This window comes from Rhea pennata, chromosome 11 (genome assembly GCF_028389875.1).
Source record: "Rhea pennata isolate bPtePen1 chromosome 11, bPtePen1.pri, whole genome shotgun sequence".
Taxonomy (NCBI): domain Eukaryota; kingdom Metazoa; phylum Chordata; class Aves; order Rheiformes; family Rheidae; genus Rhea; species Rhea pennata.
In genome coordinates this window covers 20,970,583-20,993,844 of record NC_084673.1, presented here as the reverse complement: position 1 = coordinate 20,993,844, position 23,262 = coordinate 20,970,583, and the positions used below count along the sequence as shown (strand labels likewise).

At 47.0% G+C, this 23,262-nt stretch overlaps 1 protein-coding gene across 1 annotated transcript in view; it reads right to left on the bottom strand.

The window, feature by feature from the left end:
• NEXMIF (neurite extension and migration factor) overlaps positions 1 to 23,262 on the bottom strand; it is a 160,717-nt gene that overhangs the window by 8,422 nt on the left and 129,033 nt on the right. Inside the window, exon 3 of the mRNA XM_062584684.1 lies at positions 85 to 209. Within this exon, the coding sequence (XP_062440668.1) occupies positions 85 to 160 (76 nt within the window). The 5' untranslated portion in view covers positions 161 to 209. The remainder of the gene's footprint in view (positions 1 to 84; positions 210 to 23,262) is intronic.

The following is a 23,262-nucleotide window of genomic DNA, read 5'->3' as shown; positions in this document are numbered from 1 at the left end:
ATTAAACACATGAAAAGAATTAGGAAAATAAGTTGGCTTGCAAGTTGTTGTTGCTCCCTCATGTACTGTAATTAGGTTTCTTACCATTTTCTTTCACCCCATTAATCAGGATAGTTTCTTGGTCTTCTGAGGCACAATCCTGCTCTTGTTGGTCATCCATCAATTTAACCTCTTTCTGTTCATTCCATGCCCCACTGTGTCTGGCCAACCTGCACATTTCCAGAAACATAACGACAGTCAGTACAATTCTCAAAATTGGCTCAAGGAACCATGAATAAAAAAATAACAACAATAAAAAAAAACCCTCCACAACATCACATGCTGCCCCTTCCCTGCTTAAGAGGACAAATACTATTTATTAAGGCTACCATATCTTCACTTATCCACTCCTAAAGCTAAGCCCAATGTATTTCAGCAGGGTTGAAATGATATAGATCACCATTTTCTTCCCCAAAGGCCTTCTTTAAACCTTTGAGTGGTGCTCTACACTTCAGCAATGCCTTTCACATCATCTGAAATTGCTTTACAAAAGCAGATGTACATCATTATCTCCATTTAGCAGATGGGTTAGCGGAGAAGCACGCAGAGGAGCAGACTCGCCCCAGGATAGACAGGGAGGAAAAAACTTGCCCTGAGACTTTTAGGAGAAATGTACCTATAGCCTCATTTTTCATTTTAAGCACTTTTTCATCATCCTCCCTCTGGAATTTGGTCTCATCTTCATGCCACCCACTGTTGCGCTCACTGTTCCCTGTTAGCTGAAATTTTATCTCAGTCGCATGAGCACCGATCTAGACCGATGCCCCTGAACTTGCTGGCATTTCTTCAAACTAACAAAACAGAGAAAAGAATCAGGTCTGTGTTTTTCCCCTTTCTCCATTAAAGACAGAGAAATCCACCTAACCCTTGCATGAAAACAATCGGCTGTCCAAGGAGCGCAAGCCTGAGCAACGGCGATATGCACCTGCCTCCCCACGCGGACCGCAGTCAGCACCCAGCACCAACGCTGCGCGGTGAGATACACCTCCAGGAGCATCATAATTTCACTTCTTTGGCTGTAAATTAAAGGCAAAAATCTTTTTTTTTTTTTTCTTTCCTTCTGGTGACTCAAACTCAACTTTTTCTCTCGTGGAACAGGTACTAGGCTGAAGCATAGTCTTTGTTTTAGGATTTTTTTTTTTTTTATCAACATTTGTCAGTATCTGATCTTCCCACGGTATTCACTGCCCTGGGTTCAGAAGAGGAACTTCATTCATATTCAGACTTTCAGTGGAGTCCTCTTAATTAATGTGAAATCTTTACAAGCGTCTTAGTAAGTGAAACCTTCACTGAACTTAAAGATGTTGTGACACCAAGAGTAAGATAAGAATAACAAGCATCAGTAACTCAATTCCTTTGCATATTTAGAGGAATATTTAACTAACCCTGTGAGTTTTACTTTGATGCAAATCCACGTTTCAGAGCTCTCAAAATGCGAGTCAGTGTGTTCAAGTCAGACTCCTCGCTCTCACCAATATCCACACTCTTCTCAACACCCCGGTCTCCTACTGTGGTTGACAAAAGCTTTCTTTCTGGAGCCAACGTGTTCGGCGGAAGAATTGCTGACATATTTTAACAGAAGTGACTCAAAGCGTATCTAGCAAAATTCCAAATCACAGAACATGCATCATTTTGAGTACTTACATGTAACTTGCAGAAGATTAACTTCTAAGTGTGAAAGCTGCTCTGCATTTTCCAGGAGCAGTCTACAACATCATGCCTCCTTAATAATATCTCCTGCCTATTAAACATATGTTCAGGAAAATCAGAGGCTAAAGTACTAAACGAGCCAGCATGGCTTCTTGGGAGTGGGCTGTTTGCTGCGTGAGGCAGAAAAGCTGAATTAAGTAAGGAGCTTAAATATATTATGATTTGATAAATGTGTTTTGTACACCTTCGTGGTTTTCCAGGTGGAAGGTAAATGTGCCAAGATCTTTCATTTCAATTAACTGCAGGCAGGTAGAGTTGGAGTAGAGGATATTTGGCTATGCACGTTTACAGATTTGAACTCTCTGCTCACGTGCTCACTTCAAAAAACACTCAAAAGGGCATTTGTGGATGATCTGACTGTCAGGTGACATCTTCAAAATACAGAAGGTTATAATCAATGTTCCTGCGCACTCTGATCTCCACCATCTTTCTGAGGTGCAGAGGTGATGCTCTAATAGAGGCTTAGCCGGGCAGGATCAAGCAGCAGCACCACCTCCTCCCCTTGAAGGAGCAGGACGTAACGCGGAGCAGAAATCAGCTCTACAGCCGTAAGCGAGCTCCCGCCACGTCATCCCTCGGACTCGAATCACGTAACCAGCCACCGCGCAGGAACAGCTGAACTGGACAAGACTGTTTAGTCCACAGGCTCGGTCCTTGCTGACAGTCACAAGTAGATGCAAAGCAAAAGTCCTGCTCTAGCACCTCAATTTCAATAACCTGTAGCTAAGGGACTACTGGATTCACAGAGAACATCCACACTTTATTCATTCGCCGGACCATTTTCTACCTCATTTACATGCCTGGCTTCCACAGCACCTTGCGGTAAGGCACTTGGCAGTTTGTGCACTGTGTAGGAAAGGACCTACTTTTGTTTGGTTCGAATCTGCTTTTCCCCAAAGGACGGGCAATGCTTCCTCATTTTGCAGCTCCATCAGAAACATAGCCTCACTCCTAGAGAGGACTTGGAGGATGACCATCATATAAATATTTAATAGTAATATTTATATTCACAGGAAGAATCATAGCAATATTTCAAGTTATCCAAGTATATAAGCCAAAGCAGAATACTATTTAGCTCTTTCTCACTGTTCCATGTAACGCTTAACCCACAGGAACCAGGTTAAGGGGTACAAGATGATGCAGTGTCGCTGCAGAAAGCTTAATTTTGCAACAGTCAAGTCTTCACTTTATCAGCAAAATGAGCTGAGAGCCACGGTTGTGTCCTCCACCTTCCTGCATCATGCAAAAGCACAAGCACCGTCTCAGTACTGGCTGCTCTTTCGCTGGGATATACCTGTTTATAACAATTTGGTGTAAAATGCCACAGGTGGCCTGTTTGCAACCAGCAACAAAATCATAGCCACATTAAAATAATGGCTTGCAATGAATAAAACATAGAACAAAAGTGGAAACAGTAATTCTCCAATAATGTAAACTTGTCACTCGCAGTGCCCGAACCATCTCCAGAGAGAAAATAGTAACACGGACATAAAGCATTTTTAAAAAAGCATTGTACTGTTACCCCCGGGACATCTCCTGCAGGAGAAAGGCACAAGGTCTCCTTACTCGTGAGTATGTGGATTTGCACCTCTACCTGCTCGCCGCTTACTGTTTTGGTTATAGCTTGCAGAGCCTGCGGTTTGATTGCAGTTTGCATTTCTCAGAGTCTGTCTGGGAGCCGCCTGTGTCGTAAGTGTGATTTGCAAGCGAGGATGTGAGGGAGGCTTTCTGCCTTTAATTACTGCTGGCAGACAGTTAACTGCCAAACTTCAGCGAGAGAGCAGGGCTAATTTGGGCAAAGGACCGAGCAGCCAAGCAACGGGCAAGCAGGCGGTCAAGCAAGCAGACGCAGGAAAAGGGAGTTCGTAGGTGGGAAGTCCGTGGGATTTTTCGTCTCTACTTATTATTGTTTTTAGGGATACGTGTGTATAAGGAGGAGGGAGGTGAAGAAAGCCATCCATTTGATGGATGCAATCCAAAGATGGGAAAACACGACAAAGACAACAAAATGCAAGAGTTATGGGGATGTGCCTGTGCATAACTATTTACATAAAGAGCACTGACTGAGATAACTCGGAGCAGAAATTGGAGCTCTAGAAACAAGCTGGAAAGAATGGGGGATCAGCTGGGGATCTTCGGATGTGGCTGAAGAGCAAGGAAGTGAGATGAAACAGGCTATTTAAAGTTTGCAGGGACCTGCTGAACAAGAGGACCTTTTAGGAGCAGCGTGACCCACGAAAGGTCAGATCCCACGGGGAATGGGGGGAAACACGAGCTAGTGCGAAAGAAAAGCTGACAAAGGGGCTCGACGCAATGGAGAACAAGAAGAAACAGAAGCCTGGGAATAACAAAGAGGAGAAGAACAACTGGTTCCCTTGAAAAGGAAAACTAAATGAAGGCAGAGAGGAACCGGGGGCGCAGGGTATAAAGGCTATAGACAGTGAATATACAAGGGGTAGCGAGAGCAGAACGAACACAGGACCAGCTGCAGGCAGGAGAATAAAAGGGAGAGGAGATGAATTTCATACAGCATTAAGCCACTGAAGGTATACCTGACTGAGGTCAAGCTATTATGAAGAACCAACAGGAGGAAATTCAGATACCAGCTTGAATTTTATGAACTTGGCTGGAGGTGGAGTGGACTGAGGAAGGTGACAGCAGGCCAAAGAAGACGGTCCAAGATGCGGAGCCAGGTGAACTCCAGCCGATCCTCTAGGTCTCCGGGGGATGATGGCAGAAACATAGCTTGGCAGATTGTGCTATCAGGACAGTTTCAGCAAGTTCGATCACTGGGAAGATTTCTCTTGACTGCACCACAGACCCCTACTTAAGGGTCTGCTAAGATCATAGCCGCCATAAATGAAAAAGATATTGGCTAAGAAAGGAGACTGAAGGGAAGAAGTCTCAGAAAGAAAGCAGTGGGGCCAAAATAGAACCCAATTAGTTTTAAGCATGAGCCAGACAAATGAATGGACAGAAGGACGGGATGCAGTTGCCTGTGACAGCAGTATGTGGGACTCAGTGACCTAGAGTAATCCCTTCCAGCCCTCTGATCTCAGGTGAAGCTATGCAGGATTGCAAGACTCCCTAAAACCTCTCAGCATCACAACTAATTCTCCATTCCTTATGTTCTCTGTAAATTTTCCCACTATGGTTGCTAATGGGTTGTACTAATGCTGTTAGTGAAGAGCTTTTTTGCAGAAGCCTGGAAGAATAAAAATGCAGTACTTGCAACTGGTTCTCCCATTCCCTGTGAGCTGATGTCCTTCAGCCCACACAGCCACATAACCCAAAGCACTATTTTGTACTGCTTTAAAAACCCCATGTGATACTCAAGAAGTTTTATGGGGACTGGTATTGCTAGAGCTGAGCAAGCTGTGTTGGCGGAGAGACGCGGTCAGAGAACGAAACACAGTTCCCAAGATCAAGTTCCTCCAGCCCTCAGTGCTAATAGTGATCCTACCACACACAGAGAGCACACTGCGTGCAACACCTTTCTGTCAGTTGTTTGGAGGAAAGGAGTTGCTCCTTTTCCTATAAAGTTAAAGATTGTGCAACACACTGCTAACACAAGGAACGTTCTCTGTAGGAAATGAAACCAAATGGTGCTGGTGAGCCAGAAAACATCCTTCTCCTTCAGTGCTGCCCATAGCTGTCCTGAGCAGATGTTGATAGGGTAGGGGGAAGGACCAGCCACTTCCAGAGGAGCAACACTGTCCTCCAACACTGGCCCAGGAAGACATGGCCCTATCAAGGGACTTGTTGGAGCCATTTCTTCCCCATCAGGACTCCCTCCGCGGGCTCTTCTTTGGGAGGCGGCAGTGATTTGGCTCATGGTGTTTTTCAGCGAAGGCAGTGCTGGTCTCAGTGATGTCCTGGAAGTGTTTACAGGGGATAAAGACAGCCAGCTAGCCATGACTGCCATGTAATCCAGTGCTTTGCTGCCTAGCTATATTTCCATAGCTAGTTGAACATCTCCTTGTTCGTATTTCCTGAGCACCAGCATTATACTGTTGTGGCTTAATATACTCCCAAGCAGAGAAAAAAATCCACCAGGTAAAATAAACAGTCTACTAGTCTGACTGAAAACCCACCTACACATACAGAAATTATATTAGATGGACTAGATTAGGGGTTAGCGATAGCTGTTCCATAACTAAGGTTGCAATGGTGTTTTAGTTTAAAGCTGAACAAGAAGACCACCACTAGCACACAGACATAACCCAACATGCCAGCTCCTATTTTCACCCATCTTTTACCTACCAAGCGCTTTTATTTGTTAGAGATGATGAGGGTAGAGGCAGTATCCAAAGTGAAGGGAAATCTTTTTCTGGAGAAATGGGGGAAGAAAGTGAAGCAGAAGATGTGGCTTTTTTCTGCAGAGTTATGAATAAGCGCAGGTGTTAGAATGAGTTCCATATCTATCTTTCAAAAAAAAAGAGCTTTAGAGAAATTAATTACATGTCAGAGCCTCTGACAGGTCTTTTAAGAATTATGATACTTTTGAATGAAAACATTATATACTTAAAAAGAAATACCATGTAAATGTCTCCGAGATATTTACATTCCATAGAGTAGTAGTAGAAAAGAATTCAGCTTTATCCACAGTAGAAATGAATGCTGTATACACTGTGCTCTTGTGAACAACAATGTCCTCTGCCCTTGCAGGACTTTATTAACCCTTCTGCAGAATTTAAAAAACAGAGTTCAGGGGCATCTTGCACAAATCAGCCATAAACAGAAATAAGGCACTCCAAAAGACACAGAAATGCTGCTCTCAACTCTTTGGGCTGCATCCTAGAACAGACATTTCCTCTCTAAAGCAAGTCCAACACGTTGCACACCTCTTCCTAGGCTAACAAAGTGGGCAGTAAGGCCTCTACAGAGAAAAATATCTATTATTTTATTGCACTTTACTCTAGCCCTGACAGAATCTCTACAGAACATAGGATAGGGAGCTTCCTTCAGAGACAGTGTTGTGGGGCAACCGGCCTGAACTCTTGCCAACCCAATGTGCTCCCAAGAGCCGGTGCAATGATGTCAGGCAGCAAATTGACCTGAACCACTCCATTTTCCAACCAAATTCTGAGTTCCCCAGATCCTTCTTATTCTAAGGACTCCATAAAATTTGATCCCTAATTTTTATATTAACTTGATATCTGGTGGGTGAGCTGATAAAAATCTTCATTTGCCAGTAGATGGGGATATGTTTTATTGCAAGGTCTCTAGAAAAAGGTTCTCTAGAAGCACCTCCTCAATAAGCCTACTTTTGCAAGAATTTACATTTTTATTTAGGCCTAGGGTCTCCAAATTTTGCCTTGCATCATAGCAAGAAAAAAATGCAAAGATGCCTCTGTGGGGAGTATGTGGCATTTCCAGAACCAGTGGGGCTCCAGGGATGATATTCATCGAGGGAAAGGTATGGTGAAACCATCCCCTTCCTAAAGTGCCTCTCCTATCTGGGAAATAGATGCCAGATTTAAGGATTCCAAGTTATTTTCCCAGAAGAATTTCTTGAGCAAATCCTACCTCCTAGCAGCTCCCAGGCCCTCAGGTATCAAAAACAGTGGCCACGTGGGAGAAGAGGATGAGTGAAGAAGGAGAAAGACAAAACAAAGGCGGCCCTGGTGAGCTAATCTCAGCAATCAGACATCTGAAACCCTTAATGGAGGTAAGGTCTGACAGAACAAAAGTTAACTGAAAATAAGTTCAGCAACCTACTTATAAGTATGGATAAAATCCTCCAATTAGGAATAAATTTGGGGGGTGGGGGGAGTACCAAAAGCCCAAAGATGATAGAAAGAGCTTGTGGAAAAAATGAAGAACACAAAAAATCATGAAAAGAAGAAACAATTTAAGATCTAGTGCATTCCCAGAAGGTGTAAAGGATGGGTGGCTTGTTAATATTCAAAGCAAGCCCTCCACCTTTTTCACAGCTGAAAGCAAATGCAACAATTATTGCCGAGCCCAAGCCCCAACTCCAGCAGACCCCAAGATACGACATTAATGGCACGCTATTTTAGAGCAAATTCTGAAATAAATGACAGTTCCTGACCTTACACTGGGAGGACATCAGGTGCAAGTGCTTCAAGACCTGTCACAAACAACTTTAAGGAAAAAGGAAGGAAGTGAACAAAATTATAGCCTTCCTGACAAAGCGCATGTAAAACACAGACGGTGCTTTCTCTATAAATGTATTCTCACACATCAAGAACAGCAGTATATCATAAAGGGAAAAGGGCGGCAATTAAAATCCTTGAGAAGCAGAAATGTGTGAAGGAATGTCTGAAATACAGCTTATTTCAGCGTAACGCTGTCCCGTACTAGAGAACAGGTATCTGCTAACCCCCCCCCCAGTACCAAAACGCAAAGGCAGAGACCCGGCTGAACAACCCACCAGCCTCTGGCCCGGCATGAGATCTAACAGCAACAGGGAAAAGGGGGAGGCTCAAGGGAAATCGGATGATTCCTGGATGCTGACAGTAAGACGGGTCTCTTAAGAAGTGTCTCCAGGTTTTTTTTGGTCATCCGCTCTCATTTTACAAGTGGGGAAGGCAGTGAAGGGATACACAGCTGGGGACACTCTAATGAGCTTCTAAGAGCACCGCAAGCGGAGGGGGACATTCACATCCTGAAAATGGGAACGAGTGATGGTCTGAAGTTAAAATTTTATTTCTATAAAAATTAAGAGACGTGAATGGCCTTACCCAAAGAAAGAAGGTTACAATCGAAGACAGACAGGCCGAGTATTACACGGTTGCTACAAGCTTATTAAAATCAGCGATGAGAACTGCTGCAGGTACAGCTTCCATACTGCTCCCCAGGACAGGGCTGTAATTTTATTAGCTAACTACATCCTTTCTATTTGAATGGTGGGGGTGGAGGATGAAGACTTCTGATCAAAGGTCACCTCGGAAGAAAATTAACAGCTATCCAACCAGGGTTAGCACTTTTCCCCCCCCCTTCTTTTACAGCTTATTAGGATTACAAACATATTTAGAGAAGCAGAAGTTATCTTTGTCTGGGGTGGGATGAGGAGGAGGAAAGAGGATTGCAGTGATTTCCTGAAAGAGAGGAGTTCAGCATTAAGAACCGAGGAGAAGGGAGTATTTTAAGAAATACTAAATCTGTTTGAAGAGCAAGATCAGAAGGCATCCGTAAGAGGAATAACCGTAAACTCACCTTTCCAGACACAGGCCAGTATTTTAAGCCTGATTTGTTCCATAGCTCCATGATGGTCATAAATCAGCTGGTCTCATTATTTTCTAGCAGATCTGATTTTAATAGACAGGAAATCAAAATATAATCAGTATTCAAGAATACAAGTCTGCTCTATGCTGCCCTCTAAGCGAATGATCTGTATAAAAATTTTCAGAAATGCCTAAGAGTAAATTGATAAGAAATTACTATGGAAGGCTGGCAAGGCCCTGATGAGAATAAGTAGCTCATTAACAGAGCTATTAATGAACACAAACCATCACTACCATCAGTGAAGAAAAGGCAAAACAAGAGCCAAAAGGGAGTAGCACGGCACTGCATCCTTTTCAGACCTGGAATTAAAAAACAAGCAGACCAGTCCCCAAACTTCATCCAATTCTGGAAATTAGAGGCAAATTGACTGTTGGAAAAATTAGTACAGAAAAATAAGTTTAAGCTCTAAGAAAAAAAAAATTATATGAGCCAAACAAAAGCAAAAAATTGAATCAATCCTATTCATTAAGCGATACTAAAGAAAACAGATGTTTGGCTTAAGAGGGGGAGCAGGCACTCTGGATAACTTCAGAAAGGACCACCTATCTCAGCTGCCTGTAGTTCAGCCTTACCTTAGCGGCAAAGCCCTGCCCCAGCCAGAAGCAGCAGAGGAAATCCCTGAGCAGCCCCACCACAATGGAGGAGGTAGAGCCGATCAATCCAAAATCAAGGATCGAAAAGCTAGCAGCTCCAAACAGGTTTGCAGCTGAATTTGAAAGGCTCTAAAATGCTCCGACACCTCTGTTTAATGAGATTTTGCACAGAAGATGTCTTTGGTCATCTTTTATTCTTCTCCGCGCTTTGCCAGGAGACCCGGCATTGCCCCGTGCGGGCACGTGCAGGCACCTCGAGGGGGTCAAGCTTAGCAGTGGGGGCTCTGCTGCTGCCGCGGCTCCATCGGAGCCCGCCGGACCTCCCGCTGCAGCGCGGAGAAGAATAAAAGATGACCAAAGACGCAGCATGAGGCTGCTTCTCCTCCTTCCTCCTTACAAGCAAGTGTATTCCAAACATGTAGCTTCCACTCAATCGCTGGGTATAAAGTTAAGCCAAATCTGAAATGCTGAAGGTCTGCATTTCTGAGCAAATTAGGCTGGAAAGATTAAAAACTCAAAACCTTATAAATCTGAGAAGGTTCAAAATTCAGCACGATACTGGGGTATTAACCTCACAAAACCGAAAGGACCTTTCCAAAACTAATTATGTATCCGTCGAGCCTAAACTAACAAAAGCCATTAAAGCGTAGCTCAGGATGGAGATTTCTTGATGGGCAGAATAACTCAATTTAAATGAACTTATTACCAAAATTCTCTTTGTGCTTCAGTATTTACGTTTAGGTCTACAAGACAGTATCTTAAAAGCTTAGCAAACTCTTCCTGTGAACCTAATGGGGAAATATGAGACACTCTGGTCAAGTACATTAATATTGTAGAAGCTTTCTAAGAAAGGGGATGTTTCACAGTCCCTTGAACACTGGATATTATCAAATAACTCAGCTGAAGGGTAGCCTGTAAAATTTTCTTTAGAGATATGGATTAATACAGAGCCAGAGTAGCATGAGGATTTTGGAAATGGGTTTTGAAGAGGTACGTTGCAGAAGAGACTCCGTTCCAAGCTTTTAAGATCACCTCTTTGTTTGTGCTTTCTTAAGATTCCCTAAGTACAAATGTTTCCTTCTCATCCCTGTTAACCACCAGGCTTACAAAAAGAAGAAAGAAAAAAGGAATTGCTCTGTAAAAATCTGTAATACAGTAAAATGTGGACTAAAGAGGGCAATTAAGCTCACTGGTATTGGAGGAGGATATGTGAGCTCATCAGAGTACCTGCTGTAACCCTAGCAGGGTGAACATTTCTCTTTTCTAGTATTTTCAATTCAGAAACTTTTATTATAAAAGAGAACTATATAATAAAAGAGAACTATGAGCACAGTGATAGCAAATGGCTTCTTCCATACGATCTCCTTTTTCCACTTTCAACTCCATGTAATTCCTTGTGCTGGGAAAGCAAAGTCTGTGCTCTGAGCACCCGAGTCCGAAGCTGGGGCTGTTTCTGTTCATTCGCTTTCGTCTTCCAAACACCTGCGCACACACCAAAACCCGAGGAAGACGAGGGAAGGCGCACGTCGGAAAAAACACACGGCTGCGCAGCTCAGGAGGCCGCCTGCGCGCGAGGCCCTTACCCGCAAGCAGCCCCGGGGGGACGGCGCCCGGCCGCCCGCCGCCCCGCTCCAGCGAGCCCCAAAGCCGGGCTCCGGAGCGGGTCTCGGCCGCCCCGGCGAGGCAGCCCGGCCTCGCGGCTCCCCGGCCGCGGGCTACGCACCCAACCAGCCGCCCCGAGTTACAGCACCTCGGACGTAAAGATCATCCTCGTAGGCAGAAGGGCTGCTTATCTGTATATTTGTATCAGGTAATTTTACCCAGCCTTTAATTACCCAACCAGGTAGCGGTTCTTACACAAAACATCATTGTACGATTCTTCCCGGATACCATCTCGGTGTATTGCGCAGAGCGGACAAGGAGAATCCAAGAGAGACTTAGACATACAGACACGAGCATCTTTGCACAGTATCATGGCTGGACCACCAAATTTTACACTTAAAATAGCTTCGCAGTTGCATCCCACGTTGCGCATCTAAAGGAGCCAGCGCTTCTGGCGAGAAAGGGAATAAGGGCAGGTAGGAAGAGTAAACGATCAAAACACTTATCTCACAGAGCAAAGAATTTATTAGGCCCAAGAAGCAGTCTGAACGATGACAATTATATGATACTATCCATTTTTAGCTAGTAGTTCAGAAAAAGGATGAATTACTAGAAAAATAATATGTGATGATTTATTTAAAGGCTTAGTATAACGTACGTGTTCAAGAAAGCAGAGTTAGGGCTGTGTGAACACTTTAACGCTTGCTTGTCTGGGCTGTTACAAGTTTAACCATTCCAGCGGGGAGATTTAATGGCATCGTATTTGGCTTTAAAACACAGACTGGCTGCTTTACTTTACAGGGCTCGTATCAAGCAAGTAATTTTACAGGGCTGTTTTCTACACGTTCTACTTTTCCTACATCATTCTATTGATGTTTAATAAATCTGCCAACATTTGCCTTTGAGATTTGGTTCATTTATTTAAAATTCCCAAGCAACCCTATCCACAACTCTGTGTGCCCTAGCAATTCCCCCAATTAGATGAAAGTGTCAATTAAATATAAAGATAGATCTCTTAATTTTCACTTAGCCATATTTTGGGTTCAGCCAAACACCGGAGGCCATTTCTGGAGGCAGAATCCTGCATTAAGAGAGATCGCAGCCTGTAAGATATCAGTCCAAACCTCCATCCGTATCCAGGTAACAATCTGGAATGCTGATATTTAAGAGGAAAAATATCTGGACAGCTGCCCCAGCTCCCTAGGAGGCAATGTTTAGTGAAACTCTTGGATATCACTGAAAGAAGAAGCGGAGATGTCACACTGTGGCTGAAGCATTTTTTCAAGCGTTGAATTATTCACCCGTGAATCTCAGATGTGAAATCCAAATGCTCCGGCACTGCCCTGGCTTTAGACAACGTCTAATTCCTTTCTGTGTAGCGGTAGGGGCCCGTCATCAGCTTTCTTTCATCTACAATCAGAGCGAGGTCACGGATTATTAGTCACATTCACTGTCGCACTCGAGCCTGCGAGCCTGGGACCCTCGAAACGCTCCCCCTGCCCGAATAACCGAGCTTCTCCCGCGCAAGCGCTCCCCGGGCTATTTTCCGCCCGGAAATCGGGGCGCAAAGAGGAACGCAGTGCAGCGGTGATTCACCCGAGACCGGCAGGTCCCGTCGCCGTCTTTCTTCTCTCCCGCTAGCCCTCGGCATCAACTATTCCTCCTCCGGTCAAGCTTTTCTCCACCAATATTCCCGCTCCGTGAGACCGTGGCGGGGAGGACAACCACGAAGAAAGGCATTTGTCAGCTTCGGCTGGAGGAATTAGTGCTTGCACAGTGAGCCACGCCGCTGATGGCGTTTCATTTAGGAGGACTTTGGTTCGGGTGGCAACATCAACAGGTCTCAGAGAAGAGAGGAGAAAAAAAATACTACCGGCAATACCGCAGCAAAGACAAATAGCTAAACACGCGCCGCCTGACATTAGTTAATGTATCACCACTTTATTCACTTAAGGTGGCCATGAAATCAATTCCTCAGTAAAAATAAAAAAATTTGTATCCAAATATGTCCTCGCAATAGTAGTGAGGCAAGAAATGATGTAACTGAGAAAAACCCCCCACATGTCTATGCAGCACGTTTGAAGGCTGCTGATTTGTCATTGCTTGATGCAGAACCCTTCTGAGGACTTGGTTTCCTGCAAACCAGGATTTTTTTCATGTTGTCTCCAAACTAAATAACTTGCCTCTTTTAAACTTTGCCAGAAATCAACAGAGGCATATTCTCCGCCTCTCAAGGACATTTTGCTTCGTGGCTATAAAAGCATCCCAGGCAAATCGGTAGCACTGTTGGATGGAATCCATGGGAATTGCTAAAAATAAAAAAGCCTTCTCTTTTGGAAAAGCTAAAAATACACATTTTTAAACAGTCAAAATCCCTTCTTACTTCTGGATCTCTCCTGAGCCTCACGCCACAAAGGATGAGACAAAGTCAAAAACAAACTGCGAGCAGTAAGTAGCGTTTCACAGTATGAAGAGTAAATGCAGAACTCACGGCTCCATCCCGATTCCTCCAGAAAACCAAGCCCCGATCCTGGTTAGCTCATCATCTGCAATAAAAGTGAATCTGCCGGCATGCCCTGCAGATTCCGGCAAGGCAGCCGGAATATTTGCTAGAGAAACGGCCTGCTCTTCAAAGACGAGCAGTCATGACATGCAATCCGATAAGGCAAACTCTGCCCAGCGACTGAGCACAGCAATCGTCCAACAGAGAGCACGCCAGGGCCACCGCCAGCTTCATCACCTCGGCGCACGCGGAATAAAGCCCGTCGCGGAGGGAGCAATCTGACTCTGAAACGAAAGCCCTGAACGTGAGGTTATCTGCTTTCACTGCAGCGACACAGACAACTGCTACAAAACAGGTATTTTGAAAAAAAAAATGCACGCTGCTACCTAGAGGTTTTCTTCTTCCATGCTCTTTGCTAGCAAGCCCTCCTTCACCCACCCCACCACCGCTCACCAGTGCTGATCGGGACCTCATGTGCACACAGTGACTTTAGGGAGAACAACGCTTGTGGGAGAGGGCTAAAACACTGCCAGAGGGGCAGCACACCTCAATCACCAAGAGAAGGACCCAAGCGATGGATGGCTCGAAGTTCTCCAGGCCTTCACCGTAACAGTGCCGTTCACACCTGCAAGTACCAGTGCCACCAAACCAAAGTCTCCATTCATCTGGTAACACAACATCTGACACTTCTGTGTGCCCCTATAAACAGCAACAAAAGAGCAAACACAGAGGAAAATTCAGCCCACGGCCTTTGGCTCCGCACCAGAAATGTCATCTAGGAGGCCTGGTGTCACCACAGTGGCTGCGTGGGGCCATATGGCCCCTGCGGTGCTCTAGTGCTGGAGGAAGCGCTGCCAAAGCAACTGGCCTCATCTGAGCAAAACCCAAGCTCTAAATCTGAAAGTAACTGCGATTTTATGGCCCATGCACACATTTAATGGCTAAAGGAGGACCAAGTAGCTCCCCTCAGTACCTACAGCCAACTCTGCCGCGGGGGAAAGAGGAGGTGGGCCGGGAGCTCCCTGGAAGCCCGGCAGCAGCGGCCGAGGCGCCTGCCAGCGACAAGGCTCTGAAGGCACCGGGCCAGAGAGCTCGCAAGGCTGCGTTTTAATTAAGCTTTCCCACCAGGTGAGTTTTTGCAAGCTCTTTCAGCTGCACTTCCCCCAGAATTGAGGTATTGCATGGGATTTAGCAAAATCCAGACAACACGTTGATCTCTGCATATTCCCTTTTAGGCTTAGAGTCTCCCTTTCCTCACGGCAATTAAAAGGCCCCCGTGGCAGGGGTCTGGGGATGCCAGGATAGCTGCTGCACTTTGGAGGGGCCCTGTGCAAACAAGTCGAAGCTCGTTTCAGATCTGCAGAACTGTTTAGCTCTTCTGGACAGCAGCCGTCGCTTACGTGGGGCTTTCATCTATTTTGAGCTAAAATTGATTGGCAATTTTGAAGAATGCACTGCAAATTGCTCCACTAATCACAGCAGCTCGAGCCATGGAGCTATATTAAAATAACATCAGTGCTGAGACAGAAAGTGAGAAAAGCAAGGAAATGCTGAGTTAAGGTTTCCTGCCCTGGAATCTGCATCTTGCCCACTTGTATCCGGGTCCTGCAGCCTCCAGATTATTTTTGCACCGTGATCTTTTTTGAGTTTCCAGATGGCTGCTCACCAATTCAACAATAATCACGTTCGGTATTTCAGCGACACTTTATGTTTCCTAAGCGCTGCGGTACATTTGCAGAAAAACGTCTGGTTTTGTGGCAGCCTTGCTTGAGCGGTGGGTACTGGCTTTTCCAGACCGTAGGCGTCTGCCTGGTGCTACCTGCCCACCAGTACACATCATTCTTGGTACGGATCTGCAGCCCAGTAGTTTTTATTTATTTTTTAAAAAACAATGCAAGTGTCAACTGTACCTGGAAAAGGCCATTCGTACAGCTGGAAAATAATACATCCCCCCAAGGAAACCCTGACAGACGCAGAATAAGGAGAAGATTTAAAATTCCTCTTACGCCAAGTTTCCTCTATATCCTTGTGCTGGAGGTAGGGAGAGCCAGAGCTTACCGACAAGACAGGGAGGCTGGCAACCTGCTAGAAGCACATGGGTACTCTCTAGCCCCTATGTAGTGAGCAGCTCTGGCTTCCTCCATTAGTGCCTTGAAGAAAGCCACTCCAGCTCTAAACTGAAGGAGCCGTTGAGAGCGTCGGCTTTTCCTCGGTTTCCTGACAGCCTGCTAGGAAAGACTGCGCATCCTCCCGCTCTCCCACCTCCGGTGGCGGCAGCTGGTTCTGTCCTTTCCACAGGGGCCAGGTGAGGTGAGAGCATCTCTCATGAAGATCTGGAGGACTTGAGGCACGAGCTCGCGCTGCCAGGCAAGGGCAGACACAGACACCAGCATGCACACCGCCCGTAGCGTGCTCTGCAAAGCAGAAGCCTCCAAAGTTCTGCCTGAGTTATTATCCCAGTTGTTCAGTTAAGGTTATAAAGGTTTTGATTTGGAGAAACCAAACCCCGTGTTTAGGGAAAGTAAAACATCGTGTTGACTGGAAGCAATGTGTTTGGTCTTGAGGAAAGCAAAGACGACCAAAAAAGGCTCGAATCAGAGCATGGCTGCCCCACACTGCTCATTTAACCTCACGCGCAAGCCATTCAACACAGGCAAGTTAGAAGGTCCAAATTACACCCTGTCGTCTTCCAGGCTTGAAGCAGGACCACAGACCTGCAGCGGTCCTGGCCTCCGTCACGTGCGAACTATCCCGAAACAAGCTGCCCTCGCTGCCTCTCCCTTGGGCTCGCTGGGGCTGGAGGAAAGGGGAGCGATGCCGGCGCCTGGCTTGGGCAGGCGAAGCAGAACAAACCTCAGCAAGAGCTGCTGGGAACTGGTTGTTGTGTGGATTAAAACCCTTCAAGGAGAAGAACCTGCCTTGCATATCCTCATGAGCGTCCCCATTACGGACTGGCCTAAACAATAGTTGGAAGAGGAAGGGGAACAATACCATCACCTGCGGGTGACGAACACAAAAGTTGATAGAGAAGAATGAATCACCCAGCTCTCCCTTCCATGCATTTTACTTACACCAGAGAAACATCCTCTACAATGGATTGAATCCAAGTCCACAGCCAAGTTCAAGAACACGAATAATGAAGATCCATTCGTTTCAATGAGCGCCCGTACAATGCATAGCTTTCCCCTTAAAAAATTATTCAAAACTGCGCAGGCTTCGTTCTCATTCTTCTATATCTTAGCATTTAAAAAAGAAGCACAGTGTGTTTGTAGCTGGAGAAACATGTTGTACAAATCATAGCCTGTTGTAAAAAGTGTATTTCACAAAGACTTTGCATGGTGCAGGGACAAGGACCACTTGTTGATAAATTACGCTCACTCAGGGAGTGGAAAGACATATTTGTATGAACTAGAGTGCTGCTATTGTTGAGCAATTTGTCCAGTAAATGGTATTGTGCAGGTTTTATTTAACCTTATTTAAATGAAATTAATAAAGAGGAACGGTGTCCAGGGACGAAACAGAGCCCTATACACACAAGCACCGAAACATATCTTTTTGGTAAGGGAATACGCATACTGAATCATTCACTTATGCTGGCCTTTCCCCTTTATGGCTTAACTATAATAAAGAGGACCCGCTACGTAGTGCAGTATACACTATGCATGCTATGCAGCATTAACTTCTACGCGTTTTTTAATGTCACATGAGAAATACGCGGCTAGGGATGCGGCGTAAAGCACCACCGTCTGTTTCAGATATCTTTAAGAAGCCGTTAAGATCTCACACAAAAGTAGAAGCCCAAAACAATAGTAATCTCCACGCAACGCTCAAGAACGTGCAAAAGAGCTTTGCTAGTCGCTGTTTTTAGTAGAGCTGGGGGCGTGAACGTGCGCATAAAAACAGAAATAACCACAAAAACCCCACTACCATAAAGACAGCATGGAAATGGAGCTGAAAGCCACGGACGCATTTAAAACGTGCCAGATGCTTTTAAAAACAAAGATATAGGTAAAAAATGTTTTGGTTAAATGCTGGCTGGGAAATCTGAGAGAAGAAACTATTTTTAGTACCTTGATTTTTCCTGCCTTTCAGAGGAAATCAACTCTGTCTCTATAACGGGGAAATGCTGTATCCACCCCAAGATTAGGAAAGTTGGTTTTGAAGATTTAGACTCCTGGAAATTAGGGAAGGACTCCAGCTCGCAAAGCTACCAGGTGAGCTACAAACGACCTGGGCTTTCATTACGGCTAATAAAAAGTGCTCCCAAACGTGCATTACAAATTCATTCTGTAGAAAGTCTTTCGAAGATAGTTCAGTTAAAGCAAATGATGTGTAGGCATTTGGTGCGCAGCAAGAGACGCTGCTCCGCCTCCGGGAGCGGACACGGCAGGGGCTGCCGGGGCGGGCGGCCGCTACGGAAGCAGGAGGGGAGGGTGGGAAGCAGCTCGGGTCTTTGCCGTGGCCCAGGAGCTCGCGTGAACTTCATCTGCTCGAAGCGCTTAGGAGCCTGAAGCAGGAACGGATTGAGACCTCGTTCTTGCTGAACCGGTCGGCAAAACGCCGAACGCGAGCTTGGTAAATTCTAGTTCAGAGGAAAACTGTGGTGGGGCAGGGGGATCAAGAGTGAAGGCGAACACGCAGAAATCCTGAGAATCTGGCGTCGGACCAGTGCGAATGAATTTATTATTATTTTTATTATTTTAGTGTATGAATTTAAATTCACAGCCCAGCGATTTTCTGCTTCTGGATTCGAGATGTTTCGCTCGCCGAGCGGAGGGAGAGGTTCTCCCGCGCAGTCTAGCGGGAAGGCGCTACGGGCAGAAGCCAGCGCGCTGGAACAGCCAGCCTACATTTCAGCGGCACGGAAGAGAAGCGACGGCCCACGGAAGAAACTTAACAGCGACGCATAAATTAAGTCTTAAACTTAAAGAGGCCCGAGCGTGCAGCCGTGCGGAGCGACGGCCCGGCCCTGGCGCCAGCCTGGGGTTTGCGCGCCCCCGCAGACGGAGGGAGGCCCCCCAGCTCTCCGGGCGGCCCGCTCCAGCGCTCCGCCGCGGCGAGCCAGGGCGGCTGCCCGCCAGCCTTGCCGACCGCCTCGAACGGCTTTCTTCCCGCCTTCTCTAAGCTACTAATATTTTCTCTCGAGAGCAACGAGATCCCTGGGCTGAATTGGCTCAGTCGTGTCAGGTCACCGCTGTAACTCGCCTACCTACCGGCACAGATTTCTTTTCCAGCTTGCTGTTGCTCTTCTTGGCATTGATCTGCTAATATTTCATTAATATATCCCTGATATGTGTTCCTTGTATTGCTCGGGGAAAAAAAATAATGACACCGCTACTCTCGCTCTTTAGATATGATTGCGTGACGGAGGTGAAGTGCCACTGAATTTATGCTAAGATTTAAAAGGATGCTATCAATTTGAAACCCACAAAGTACTTCAGTCTTTTTTCACCTCAGTTAACAATCTAACAGCACCGTAGAAGGGAAGGATTTTAAACGAGCTAATTTTAGCGCTTCTAGCTCCCCCAGTATAATCATCTTCCACCGTTTGGTGTTTTTCATAATGCTTGAGCGCCTGGAGTCAAGTGACGGCACGATAATTTCCCCCTAAAACAAAAGTATGTGACCGGTCAACTAGATTCAGAGCGACACTCGAACACCCGATCCGAGCGCGACCCAAAGGCGCAAAGAACAAAAACCACGGAAAAGGAGCGGAGATGGGGTTTTTTACCCGTTTTTTTAACGCCGTATGATTTAAGCCAGTCTTAAGACTTTCAAAGACGTAAGGATTAGCCGTGCTGCTGCTTATCTCCCGGCGTTTACCCGGTTCGTTCAGAGCTCCCAGCGAGCTCGGCTGCGCGCTGAGGCTCCCGCCCGGCTCCCGCCGCCCCGGCGCGGGGCGCTGCCGGCTCGCCGGCGACGCGGGCCTGCGAGGCGCCGCGCTGCCTCCCCTTCGCGCGGGGTTTGAAACGAAACGAAACGAGAAGAAAGAGAAAAGCCCTCGCGATGAGAATCCAAATTAGATTTAAAATACTACACGAATAATAGCCACTTACGCACAGGTCCTTTCCACGTGCTTGTGCGTTTTCTCTTGCTGCAGCCGAAGGAAAACGAAAGGCGCGCTGCAGTTTTTAAAGGCATGCGCTCTTCAAAAGCTGGTAACGTAGAGGCTTGCCATCCATAAAAATAGTCCAGAACAAGGTAAAGCCTATCCTTTAAAAACACAACTCTAAAACGCCTCGGTGGCTTGAAACCATTTTTCTGGCATGAGTTTTTTTTTAAGTTGCATCTGGGCTGACAGCTTGGACGCTGAGTTGCAGCCCGGCGAGGCAGAAATACCCACTCAGTCCTAACACCGGCGCTGCTACCAGTTGCTACAATGATCTTAATCAAAGAGTAACACGGTAAGAAGGGGCTCGGGTTGGGCTGCCGTTGGCATAGGCATAATCCTCCGGTTTCCCGTTACGTGGTCAGTCGGAGAAGCGCGATTCCCTCGCGGAAATCTCGGCGGTGAGCCTCTGCGTAACTCCTTCTCGAGGGAGCGCGTCGGAGCGCAGCAGCTCCAGGAGCCCTGAAACCTCCAGCAACGCTCACAACCTGCGGGGAAGCGAGCGGACGGGAGGGCGAATAATCACCCCAGCGGGAAAACGAGGGAGAAACGCCGCGTTTTGCTCCTTCCCCGGACGCCGTTCCTGAAGCAGCACGGCTGCCTGCTGCTCGGGAGAAGGACGGAGCGTGCTGAGCGCGAGGTTAACCGCCTGTTACCGCGCGGTAACGGCGCGGGGTTTCCGCGCGGCGATGCAGCCGGCGCCGTCGGAGCACCTCACCGGAGTCGAGGCCCAGGCTGAACCGAGGAGACGGGGCCAAACGCAGGTACCGCGCAGTTTCCCCAAGGCACTGACCGTATCGCAGCATCACCTCGGCTTGGAAGAGGGGACCCCGGCACCGGGCTCCCTCCGCAGGGTCCCCGCGGTGCCTCCCCGCTGCCACTCATCCCCACGGCGAACATTTTACCGTTTAATTTGCGATAAAGGCAACAAGTGCTGCAGCGCAGGCAGGGGGGCGCGAGGAGGAGGAGGAGGAGAGTCACACGAACGGGACCGAGCGCTCAGAGACAAGCCGGGTACAGTGCGATGCTCAACTTAAATACGACGCCAGTTAAAAGTTAAGCAAAGGAGCAGAAGAAACAAGCATGCGCGCGTTGCCACCCGCCGCGCCGCGGCAGGAACGGGTCACGCGAGTTCACGTAACGAGAGCGGGTAACGAAGCGCTCTTCCCGCGCCGTGCTTGCAAGCAGAAACCGCGTCCTGCGTGTGTCGTGCCCCGACGACACCGCAGCGGTGCACCCAAAAAGCACCTCGCAGGCGTGTGCCTCTACCGGACCCTGCGTCCCCGGGAATCCGAACCAGCGGGTGAAACCACAGCACAGCTCAGCTGAAGGCAGCTAGACAACGCGAGGGCCACGGTCGCTCCCGGACAGGGGACACTTCGTCCTGGAAAGCCTTGAATGAGGCTGCTAATAATAACAACCTTTAAAAGCCCGAATTTATTTATACTGGGGAAAACTGAAAGACAAAGAGGAAGCATCTGTCACCAGCCCTCGCCTGCCAAGATCTAGCGCGGAGAGCCCTTCTCCGAGCCGGGGCTGGCCGCAGAGGCAGGGCTGCGCTCGGCGCTTCCCTAACGAGCCTGTAATTAGGGCTTTTGGCTCAAACCGTCAGTGCCGCCTCCTTCCTCCGCCGCCTCTCTCTCTCTCTCGGCCGCGCTTGGCTTTGCCTTTTCCGGTCACGGTGGCGTTCCTAGCGTCTCGTGGCAGAACCGCATATGGAGACGAGGAGAAGTCACAGCGATTCAGCTCACTTCGTGGTATCGCTAAGCGCGGATTAATTACTACGCTTTGGATTACGGTAACATTTCCATAGCTCCTGTGAAAAGACAGGAAGAAAGGTATTTTGGGGGCCGTTACCAGGGGGGACGGGGGACTGCAGTTAGCCCCATAACGCTGCTTTAGCTTTCCTCTGCATCACCAGCAAGCCACCAGCTCTACACAGTTTCCTAATTTACAAACTGGACTACTATTTTGTTTAAAGCTGACACTTCTTTCATCATGTTTACTGCGGATACTAAGATATTAATACAAAAGGTAACATTTCTTTGGTGTATTATTACTAAAACAACTCTAAATTCACTGATTGCCGTTATTATTTGAAACAGAAAAATAAAATTTTAATTGTACTCTGAGGGACGTGTCTTTGCTAGATGGAAACGCTCTTCGTGTTGCACCCTGCATATTTACTGGGGAAGCAAAACACAAATATAAATAAGAGTAACGCTTAAAAGGATACAGGTTCAAATTCAGGCTGAATAAAAAACGCTGTTTTACACCACTATGATCCAGATAAATTATTTTTTTTTAGCAGCTTCAATTGAAATGGTTGTTTTGTCTGAACTTCCCTCCTCTGCACTGAAGTCAAAGCAAATCTGCAGCACTCGGCGAAGCTGCAAGAGCCAGAAAGCGACGTCAGCAGCAAACTGCCAGGCCTCGCAAGCGCAGCGGCGGGACTCGCGCTCCCGCGATGGGGAATCGCTTCGGATAAAGACGCGCGGCGCAGGCTAGAGCCCGGCAGCAAATGGTTGACGCCTGCCAAACTCTGCTACGGCTCTGCAGCTTATTCACTGGCCCCAGGAGTTTATTCTCTTCCCCCAGGAAGCGGTTTACCTGGAGAGGGAGAAGGCTGTCGCCTCCCACGCTGTCTGACACAGCAGATGCTCAGCGTGACGTGCCGAGGAGCGGATCGGTAGCGCCGGGTGACGCACCGCTGCCGCCGCCGGCACGGCCAAGAGCCCCGGGCCCCCCGGGTCCCGCCGGCCGCTCGTGCCAAGGGCTTCACGGGACCTGCGTATCGAGCGGTACCGTGACGCTGTTTTGCAGCCGGTGTCACAGAAGCTTCAGGATTCAGTGCGGGTCCTTGACACGTTTCCCATCCGCGCTGCAGCTCTCCAACCCATAAAGACATCAGCTGCAAAAACGCAACTGCGAATCATGAGCCAAATTCATCGTTCGTTTATACTGGTGTAAGCTGAGAGTCAAATAACTATACTTTCGGTATTAAAAAGACCTTTTGGAAAGCATTTGAGTTTCTTGCATGAGATTGTTATAAACCAATACCAAAAAAATGCATATGTATATCAAGCAATTATGCTAGTGCCTTGTAAGCTTTGATTCTGTGCTGCTTGGGGACAATCTTAGGATTTATTGTTAGACTCGGGAGGCTAATACAGAGAACGGCTAAGGTTTGCAGGTGGGGTGGTCTAGCTTTGAATCCCCAGTGTAAAAGACAGATTTCCTTAGAATTTCACAGCCTCCCAGACGTGACTAGAGAGAAGTAGGAGACATTTTTGCCCTTTCCTAGCAGCTTATATATTATTCCTTAAAAAAAAAGAAAAAAAGGAAAAGAAAAGAAAAACTTTCAGAGAAACCTGGTGCCTTTATTCCCTTGTGTTGTTTAAGCCTTTTTTCATGGCACCACACAATGAGCTTTCGTTGGAGTAGAACAGTAGCTT